Source organism: Peromyscus leucopus, chromosome 1, assembly GCF_004664715.2.
Source record: "Peromyscus leucopus breed LL Stock chromosome 1, UCI_PerLeu_2.1, whole genome shotgun sequence".
NCBI classification, from domain to species: Eukaryota; Metazoa; Chordata; class Mammalia; order Rodentia; family Cricetidae; genus Peromyscus; species Peromyscus leucopus.
In genome coordinates, this window is record NC_051063.1 from 64,634,452 (window position 1) to 64,644,991 (window position 10,540).

A 10,540-nucleotide genomic window follows, 5' to 3' on the forward strand; every position below is an offset into this window, starting at 1 on the left:
GCAAGCGAGCTTCCCAGCACAGTTCTTTCCTTGCATCTAGGTCTCTTCCCTGGAACTAAAACTCTACAATGATCCTGAAGGCCTGTGGCTTACAAGTCTTCCATGGCCCTCCTCAGGGTCATTGTCACTGTGCATCTGGGGTGTGGGGGTGTCACAGGGCCTTGCCTTCCTGACAGTATCAGACTCTTGTGATGGGAAGGATTTGGAGACAGCCACAGAGGGCAGAGGGCTCAGTTCTAACCGAAGCAGTGTTTGCAGCATCTCTGGTGTTCTAAGTCGGGAGCAAGGTCCCACATCCTCATCCCCAGGCCCTCTAGGAACACCTGCATTTGGATACTCCTATCCATGGCTTGAATTCACATAACAAAGCCTCATGGGAGGCCAAATAAAAAAGCAGGACTGTCTCTACGTAGCAGACAGAATGCTCAGAGAGCCAGCTTGCTGCGCAGTGATGTTTTTTGAAGGATGCCATCGAGACAAGGGTCACAGAACTTTGGGCTGAGGGGCTCAGCCTCAGCTGTATATTCCCAGGGGGTGGCCTTTAACCCTTTAGTGGCTCTGTAAGCTTGGGAGACTAAGCCTGAGGGGGTGGAGTCACCTATGTGAAGACAGACTTCAGAGACTAGGGACAGTTTGAGCCAGGGGATGACCAATGAGCTTGGTAAGAAGTGAGACTTGACTTGGCTTCCTGCTTGTTTGTATCAGAATGATCAGCAGTGTCTTTCTGCATTTTTAGAGGTGACATTTAAAATTCAAAGTAGGCAATGCAAAGTGGAGATGCATTTCATATTTTAAAGTTCACACATGGGCAAGTTCCTCTCAAGGAGTCTACTGTGCAAATGTTCCTTGGGCAGGATTCCAGTGATCTGACATGGGGTCAGGCAGGAGCTGCCTGGCTTGAGGACAAAGAGTCCCTCTGCAGCTGTGGAGCCAGAACATTCTTTGGAGCAGTGATGGTGAGCAGAGCTTGGCTCCCAGGTCACCCCATAAGAGCTCTCAAATGACCAAAGCCTGTTGTCCAGCTGTGTCTCTCGCTCCCACAAACAACAGCTAGCATGCTGATATCCACATGCTCCTGGCTGCCGGCTACCCAGTTTCCCTCTCATTCCACAAGAACTCCACATCAATGAGGTCTGGTGTGGAGGTCATGTTGACACTCCAGAGGATGCTGAGCTCATTAGAATCTCATTATAGTGATACAGATACACCCACCCTGCTGTCACAGATCTGAATGTAACCAAGTCAGGGGAGAAAAGAGGCAGCACCCTGGTTCCTGGAAGTCTCCTCCCTTCTCTGAAGACGGCGTGAATACTTCACTGTATTCACTGTCAGAACACAGGCCTAGTAAAAACCCAGACCTCAGAGCAGCAGCCTGAGAGCCTGCAGAGTTGAGCTTCCCCTTTCCATTCCTTGACTACTGGGTAACACTTCCTGCCTATTCCCCAGAACTGTTGGGTGATGCTATTGGCATTAAGTAAGAAAAGAACTGGGAGATTCAATAGCAGGCGAAGAAGGGCCACCCCAGAGAACCCTCAGAGGCAGGGTGCATTTCAATGATGGCTAAAGGCTTCCCCCAGCTCTCCAGGTCCAGGTGACATAACCATTTGCATTGCTTATAGGATGGACTGATGGTTCCAGAAGCCACTGTGGACATGTCTCTGCTCACTGGGAAATTCCAGAGTCCCTTTCTCTTAAGATGGCTGCTCAGTCAACAGTCTTATGAATATCCCCACTGTGGTGGTTTGAATAAGAATGGCCCCCATAGGCTTAGTCACCAACAAGTGGCATATTTGAAAAGATTAGAAGGATTAGGAGGTGTGGCCTTATTGGAGGGAGTGTGTCACTGGGGCTGGGCTTTGAGGTTTCAAAGTCCCATGTCAAAACCAGGGTCACCTATGGATCAGGATGCAGCTCTTAGCCATACTTGCCTGTTGGCACGGTCTCTGCCTAAAGCTCTGAAACTGTACGCAAACCGCCAGTTAAAGGTTTTCTTTTATGAAAGTTGCCTTGGTCATGGTGTCTTTTCACCGCAATAGAGCAGCGACTAAGACATCTGCCCTAACATACAGTAACAGGTTTCCTGCAATAAGTCATGACTTCCTCTCACACTTTCATTTTATTTTAGTTGATGTATCTTTTAGGATTGTTCCGCCAATGGAATGAGCCAGGAAGCTACACAGGACAGAAGAAAGGAGGGAAGGGGGATGAGAACTCAATCACGTAATGTGACAGCGGCAGGTGGAAAGGAATCTCTTGAACCTGGCGATGCCAGGTCTGAAGGCACGGTCCTTTCTGACCTGGGAGCTTCGAATAGAGGGAGCAGCTGGATCTTTCTGGTTCCTCTTCTGGTTTGTTCCCTCCCTCCTGCCCTCCCTCCCTCTCTCTCTCCCCCTCCCTCTCTTCGTTCCTTCCCTCCTTTAAATTTTCTTGCGGGTCTGTATGTCAGTGTGTATGCGTGTGTGTGCCTATATGTGAGTGTGATGTGTGCCTACATGTATGTGCAGAAGCATGTGCGTGCGTGCGTGTGTGTGTGTGTGTGTGTGTGTGTGTGTGTGTGTGTGTAGAAGCCAGAGGAGGCTGTCAAGTGACAGTCTCTTTGAGGCAGTCTCTCACTGAACCTGGAGTTAGCCTCATGGCCAGTTAGCTCTGACAGTCCTGTCTTTGCCCCCCCCAGCACTGGGGTCACAGGAGCACGTGACCATGCCTGACTGTTTATGTGGGTGGTGGGGTTTGAACTCAGGCTCTTGGGTTTCAACAAGTTATCTTACCCACTGGGTCATCTCCTCAGCCTCGGTTCTTCCTCCTACTTAGTTTTCCGGGGTAGTCTTCCTCATCTGCGTCTGTGGTTTTGTTTTAGTTTGTTTTGTGACAGGGTCTCTCACTCTGTAGCTGTCTCAGCCGCACAAGTGCTGGAATCACCCCTGTGAGTCACCGTGCTCGGCTTGGTTGCTTGTCTTGTTCTTCTTGGTTCTGTTTCCTTTTCTGGTTCTGTGCCAGCCCAGACTGGTTTCGCTAGAGCCTGATGCATTTCCTGGCCTGTCTTTTCAGTGATAACTGGGCTTTATTGATCCATCAGCCTTCCGTGGGAAAAGCAGAAGGTAAGTCACTCATTTGCTCAAAACACCAACTGGATGTTCCGTGAATAGAGTCCGCTGTGATTTTCTTTTTAGGGGGGATACATGGGATGGTGAAATCATGAAGAAAGGCATTTTGAAGAGTACTATGGGGACTTCCTTCTAGGCTGCTGGTTACTTTTTCAGTGTGGATCGTTTAAGGGGAATGTTGAGTAGATGGTAATAGCTCTACCTGACAGGAAGGTAGCTCTGAGATATATCTAGTCATTTAGACCTTGGGATAAAAAAAAAAGAAAGTGGAAAACAAACAAAGAAACAAACCAAGTCAAATAAAATGAAAATCAAAAACCAAAACCCCACCAAATCCTGTGAGCAAAAGTTCTGAGCTGTTCATAAACACAGCCATCTTCCGGCTGCCTGTAAGTGGGGTGGGTGGGTGGGTGGGTGGGGGTGAGTGGGTGGGTCAAGGCCAGGCCACTCGCTGGCTCCTAATAACCACAGCCTGGCTAGATTGAAATGAACCCATGACATTTAGGTTCATATACTTTTCATAGCTTAGAACTACAGACATCCCCTCACCCATGATCCCAGAGCTGACCTCACACAGGTAAAGCTTCCCCTGTGCATCTGAAAGTGCCCACCACCGGCCTCTGAGACCCTCTGGCATTGTGGGGGGACCTTGAGGCTTGTTTGTGGGCTTAGCCTTTAGACACCTTTCGAGGGCCTTCGGCATTTGAAATCATGTCATGTCTTGTATATTTGTTGATTTAATCAGTTACTATCATTGTGTGTGTATGGGGGTGGGTATGCGCATGCCATGGATCTTGTATGGAGGTCAGAGGACAACTTTGCGGTATTGGTTCTCTCCTTTCACTTTAATGTGGGTTCTGGGGATTGAACTCAGGTTTTTAGGCTTTCCTTGGTCTTTAGTCTCCTCTCTTGTCTTTTTTGAATGTGGAAAGAGCAGACACAAAGGGCGTTGTGAATATATCATGTATCTGGATCCTTGACCTCAAGTAGGGACTAGGTGAGGCCTTGTGTCCCTGTCAAATGTGGCTAAGGACCATCCAGTGGCAGTGAGGTAAGCTCTGGGCCACAGCAAGTGAGGGCCAACTGTGCTTTCTGTGAAAGCTCCAACCTCCGTGGTTGCTACTGCTAGGAACAGTGCTTAGAACAACGTGAAGCCAGCATTGTCACAACCAACAGACGGGTGCGGCACCTGACCAGCCAGACTCAACTACGACAGTTACAGGGAGCCAGGAACCAACACTGCATCCCAGCATTCCACACTGTCACCCCCTCCATGCCATCCCACATCACACTACCCAGTACCACATCTTCCCACCACACTCATCACTATATCCCACCCATGGGTTCTCTCACTATGCCATCCCCGAGTACCCCATTACACAATGCCACCTTAACCCTCCCCACCCTACTTTATGCTATTTTATTCCAGACCATCTTACATCATACTATTTCAAAGAACATCATCATAAGCCACCCCATTTCTTCCCATACCACACAAGTCCACATTATGCAACTCCACACAGCACGATTCCTCACCATGTCATTCCAGACTACACCACCCCACACTACAGCATCCCGTCCTGTGTTACCCCACATGATGGCACTCTACAATGCCCCACCTCCCAAGAGTGTATCACGCCTTGCCATCTCACTCCTTGCCATCCACTCCACATCATTCCACACACCATCCAAATGAACACTGTCTCACGCAACACCACTCTATACCACACCGTTCTCTTGTTGTTGAGACAGAGTCTTGCTATGCAGCCCAGGCTGGCTTCAGATGCATGTCAGTTTTCTTGCCTCAGCCTCCTGAATTTTGAGATGATGGGTTTGACCCACCATTCCCAGTTTACACAACCACACATCTCACACCATACATTCCATACCCTACACTCCACCCATCACAGCCCATACCACACATTTCATGCTATACCACATGTCTCATACCATACAGCTTTACACCACACATTCTACACCACACATCCCCCATCACACCATTTAACCCCACATACCCCACAGTACATATCCCTACTACACATTCCACACCACACATCTATACCACACATTCTACACCATACTAGTCTGTATCACACATCCCATACCACACCCCCACACCATCTAATACTGCACCATTCTACACCATATATCTCATACTATACCACTCTGCTTCCCACCACACATTTTACACCACACACCCCATCTCACACAACACCACAATCCCACCCCACACATCCCATACCACAATCCCACCCCACACATCCCATACCACAATCCCACCCCACACATCCCACACCACACATCCCACCCCACACTTCCCACACCACATCTTCTACACCACACATCTATACCACACATTGCACATCATAATTCCACACCACACATTGTCTATCACATCTTGCACACCACACATTGCACACTACCCTAGTCTATTCCACACATCCTATACCACAATCATACCATACATTTCATGCCACACTGGTCTATGACATACATCTCACACCACACATTCTACACCATGTATCACATATTAGACTAGTCAACATCACACATCCCTACCACACATCTACACCATACATTCTATACCACACATCACACAATTCAACACCACATATCTCCAACACACATCCTCACCACACATTCTGTATCCCACACTTCACACAATACACTCCTACACCACACATCTCACACCACACATGTGCACTATAAATCCCACACCACATACCTACAGCCCCATCCATACCACACATTCCATACAATAATGGTCTATATCACATATTCCATACAATACATTTTATATTATACCATTCTGTAACATACATCACACTCCATACCACTCTATACACACACTCACACCACACATTCTACACCCATACATCTCCACCACACATCCCTCATCACATATCTACACTATATATCCCACATCACACATTCCACAGCACACATCTACGACACATATCCCGCACCACACAGTCTATACCACACATTTCATACTATTGTATACCACAGACTCCATACTATACCATTGTATGCCATACATTCTACACCACCTATTCTGGGCCACACCATTTCATACCCCATACCCCAACCCACCCCATTCTACAATGCACATTCTGTACCACACTATTCTATACCACATATCCCTCCCCACAACAGAACATGGCTGTCACATCCGTCTACCCTGTTTAGTTCCTCATCTCTGGTTGGCAGAAAACAAGAGCTGTGCATGTGGGAAGTGCCTTAGCTGTCCCCCAGATGTGGATGCTCTCAAGGACCAGCAGAGAGAAGGCAGGTGCCGAACCACTCTCCCTGTCATTGACAGCTATCACTTCGCTCCCTTTGAGAGTTGCTTTCTTGGTGCTAACTGTGAGAATCACAGGTGACAGAGGGCAAAACCAACCCTGTCTGGGTGTCTGCTGGAATTAAACAGCAGTGTCTGTTGTAGAAATTAGCTGGGTTGCTTCTGAGTTTGTTATCTTCTGTGACACAGATGCCCTGAGAAGGACAGAGGTGCCCTTGGCTTCACACATTGGACATGGTCATAGGGAGGACCAGACAAAGACAATGTCTAGGAGGAGGAGTATGGCATGGCTAAGTGAAGGAGGCTTGAATCCAGGGCTCATTTAAGCCCTGGTATGTGGTTCAGAAGACCAGGGTATGTGGCTATGTCTTAAGCCTGGGAGCAGGAAGGTGGCAGTTCACTGCTGGACATGTGTTGGGGAAGTTCCAGCAGCCATGGAGTATTAGCTAAGGCCATGCAGTCTCAGAACCACTGACCATTCTGTCCCTGGGTCCCAGGTGAATTGCCCAGCACCCGCACCTCAGCCTGCAGACGTACAGAAGGTGTGGCACTTCAGGTGGTCTACTTTCTGTGTCTCTGAGCTATTCTAATCTGTAAACTATCAGTTGAAAGTAATAAAACCCACGGAAGCCCACAGGTTCTGGGCCAAGCTGTCAAGGAGGCATTTGCAGTATAGGCTCTTAAATGGGCAGCCTTGGGCTGCTAAGTCTGACATGGTCCTTGTGTAGATGAGAGATCCCTACGGGGGTTGCTGGCCCCTGCTGTGAGTCCTGCACATGGAGGCAGGGGGAGCAGAGGGCAGGCACTTTGTGCAGAGGGAGATGAGTGTAGGCAAGGGCCAAGGGCTTGTAAGGAGTCGGGGGAAGGCAGGGCTGAGCTGGGCAGCTAATTCTGCCCAGTGGGTCCCACAGGGTGGGCACTGCAAACACCCATGCCTCCTGAAGCTCCAATCAGTTTACTTATCATCTGCCAAGGGCAGGTTTCCATTTCGCAAACATCATGAGTTTGAGGATGAAAGCCACAAACCGTTCCAACCTAGGGCCGACAGCCATGTTGGGTGTGGCACCTGGGGGCAGCAGGGGAGAGAGTCAGAAGCCAAGGCACCCTGGAGCCCGGGCTGCTGTCCTTTGAGAGCTGCCAGTGCCTGGAACAGGTAACCTTGCTGGGGTCCGGAGAGAGCGTGGACACAAGCTTGGCCTCAGCCACCAATGCTGAAGTGATGTGGCTTTGGGCATCAGGGATTTCTCTTCCGGGGCATCTTTGAATGGAGCAAGAAGCAAGTGAGACAGTGTCTCAGACAGAATGCTCCCTGCTAGGGAGACACACAGGTCTGCCCTGAGGCATCCATGCCCATGTCTGGGCTATGGACATGTTATCCTGGTGGCCATTGGCATTCTCGGCACGCACCCCAGCCGGAGCTGCCCTGTCAGCTGTCCCTTAGGAGCATGCACAATGCATTATTTACTCGGCTGTCAGCCTTCCTGGAGACCGATAGGCAGCAACCACAATAAAAGCTTGTGGGAGCCTTCAGGAAGGGCCCCGGCATGTCTTGGACACTGTTCCAACCCGCTGACCACACTGCCCTTACCCCTCTCTGGTGAGAGAAACACCCTTGCACTCCTCTTGTGACTGTGGCTGCCGAAGCCCTTGGACTTTCTGAGGAGCAGGAACAGTAGGAAGGGCCTGGTGACCTGACTGAGGCCCCCCCTGAGTGGGAGGGAACCTTGTCTAGGACTAGGACAAGGTTTCCCAGGGCATGGACAAGAGCCCCATGGATGGATGCCACTCTGTTGATTAAATGATCCGACACTGCCGTGTGCCTGCAGCTAATTAGTATGAACAGCACCAAGTGAGCCAGTGAGCAGACAGACCCTGGCAGGCAGCCAGAGACCCAGGGCGGCCAGACCCTGCTGCCCTCAGCACCAGCCCCGGAGAGTTCTCCCACTCCAGGAATGAGCACAGGCTGGACAGTTGCTAACGACCTAACCACCCCGTAAGTTACTTCCCCGGCCAGGCCCCCTCCACCTAGCAGAGGTGGTAGTGCTTGATCTGGCGTGGACGCAGGGTGCCCTGAGCTGTTAGCCCCTCGGGGCTGCGTACTCACCATGAGCCCTGCAGAGTTAGAGAGGCAAGCGCACCGGTGGGGTTGCTGGCTGCGACCACTATGTTGCGCCCTTCTCCCCTCTAGCCTCCATGGCCGTTTGGAAGGTCAAGTCCCAAACAGCAGTCCCCGTGGAGCTCCTGAGAAGGCGACCTCAGAGTGACTGGGACAGGATGGCTGAGGATCTGCAGGCTGACCCACCTGCAAAGACAATACGCACTTTCAGAGTGAAGGGAAGGCTCTCCCAGCCCGTTACAGGCCAGTACCCAGGCACACTCAGGGAGCACCCAGCCCCTTTCCAAGTATGCCCCTTTCTGGCTCCTATCAGCCTGGCCAGCCTGTTGGAGTCCCTGGCTCAGGCTCCATCTGAGGCATCCAGAAAGGTGGTGACAATCTGAGCTTTGGGACTCTGGAGGAAACCTGCCTTCTGGCAGCCAGAGACCATCCCTTGAGTCGTCCCTGCTCACCATCCCAACATAAGAATGCCACTTGGTTATTTCAGGCTCCACAAAGCCAGACCAACATTATCAATTTAAATCAAGAGAATCAAATAAACCTGAATAAATCTCTCAGTGCCCAGCAGACCTGGCTGGCAGAAGCTTCTGTTGCCTGACACGGCCAGACCTGGAGGGCTAGTGTCTCCCACATGGACATTCTTGCCGGTGCTGGAACTATGTGGTCTTGCTAGGGCTCTAAGCCCTAGACTTACCCAAAGTTATTCAGAATCCACCTTCCAACAGCAAGAGTGGTCCAACCCCTCATAGCCCCAGAAATGGCCCTCATGAGTGGACACTGTGGTGGGCCAGTAGCTTGGCCAGAAGCACCACCCCTCCCCTTTCCTTCTCAGACACCAGGAGGAAGCCACCCAACTTCTCACCTATTTTGGTAAAGGCAGCAGGAGAGGCACAGGTCTCACGCTTCTCATAGGCGAGATGTGGCATGTCCCTCGTGCTAGGGAACAGCTTTCTATGACGGAAGGAGGCATTCGACTGGAGCTTGTGAGTGGAGTTATCAACAGATTGCAGCGCTGCAGCCTGGCGACTGGCTGTGGTCAGAGCACTGCGCTGGGGACGGAGCTCTGCACCCGGAGGGAATGAGTCAGAGCCGAGAAGAGCAGGCATCCAATGCGCTCTCTGCAGGCAGTTTCCAGCTCTGGGTTGGGGGACGCCAGCCGCCTGCGCGCCTGATTTCTGCAGCAGCAGCCAGGGGAATGAAGGACCGGCCGGGAAGCAGGAGCTGTAACCATGGGGACTGGGGGAGGCGCGGACCGCGGCAGCGCCGTGCCCTGGCTCCCTGCGGCAGAGCGGGAATGGTTCTTCCCAGCCCGGCGGCCCGCGCTGCCCGTCACACTGCAGAGTCGATTTAAAGAGACAACCGACTAGGGTTTGCTGCTTGCTTCCAACAGATTCAGACAACTCACATTAAAGCATTTCCCCCAAAAGGAGGACAGCATGATGTTATTTCATTTTTAAAAGAGATCGCTGTCTGTTGAGGGCTCCAGGAACAGGAAGGTGAAAACGGAAATTGATTTTGGAAGAATCTCCACAACCCTGGTATTAAAATATTTCTCAAATCCAAATATGCCCAAACTGGGGTGAAGTCTATCTGAGCATGAGTCAGCAGGGTTGGTCCTGCCTCTGGACAGGGCCTGGCTGGGCAGGAAGTGTCTTCCTTAACCCCAATGTTGAACCCCTTCTCCCAGCCCGGGTCAAAAGAACTGAGCACTGTGAAGGAAAGTGTACTGCGGTGTTTGTCAGAGGCCAGAGCCCCGGCTCCCAACTGTAGTGGGGATGGCCTGACCCCGGCTGCTGCCTGAGGCGAGGACCAGGATCAGGTCTAGGTTTTTCATAAGGTTAATCTCTTCGGGGAATGTTGGCATGGCACTATGATTGGGAGACACCTGTTTGGGGGCCACTCTGGTTTCTCTCCACCTGGTTCAGCCCCGCCCATCTACTCTGCTCTTCAAGCTAGTGCCTACTCCAAGGGGGTCCCCAGGTTGGAAGCTAGAGTGCCGGGGGTGGGTGGGGGGTGGGG

The 10,540-nt window shown here is 51.2% G+C and overlaps 1 protein-coding gene across 3 annotated transcripts in view; it reads right to left on the bottom strand.

Annotated features, from left to right (window-relative positions):
* The window catches only part of Adgra1 (adhesion G protein-coupled receptor A1), a 43,811-nt gene extending 33,990 nt beyond the window's left edge, over positions 1 to 9,821 (bottom strand). The window contains exons 1-3 of one of the 3 annotated variants that reach the window (XM_028869532.2): positions 9,384 to 9,820; positions 8,510 to 8,707; positions 2,769 to 3,077 (exon numbers count right to left, since the gene is read on the bottom strand). In XM_028869532.2, the coding sequence (XP_028725365.1) occupies positions 2,769 to 2,780 (12 nt within the window). In that variant the 5' untranslated portion in view covers positions 2,781 to 3,077; positions 8,510 to 8,707; positions 9,384 to 9,820. Of the gene's footprint in view, positions 1 to 2,768; positions 3,349 to 8,509; positions 8,708 to 9,383 lie in introns of all 3 variants that reach the window. The other 2 variants (XM_028869523.2, XM_028869540.2) reach the window with 2 other exon arrangements.
* Between the last annotated feature and the right edge of the window lie 719 nt (positions 9,822 to 10,540).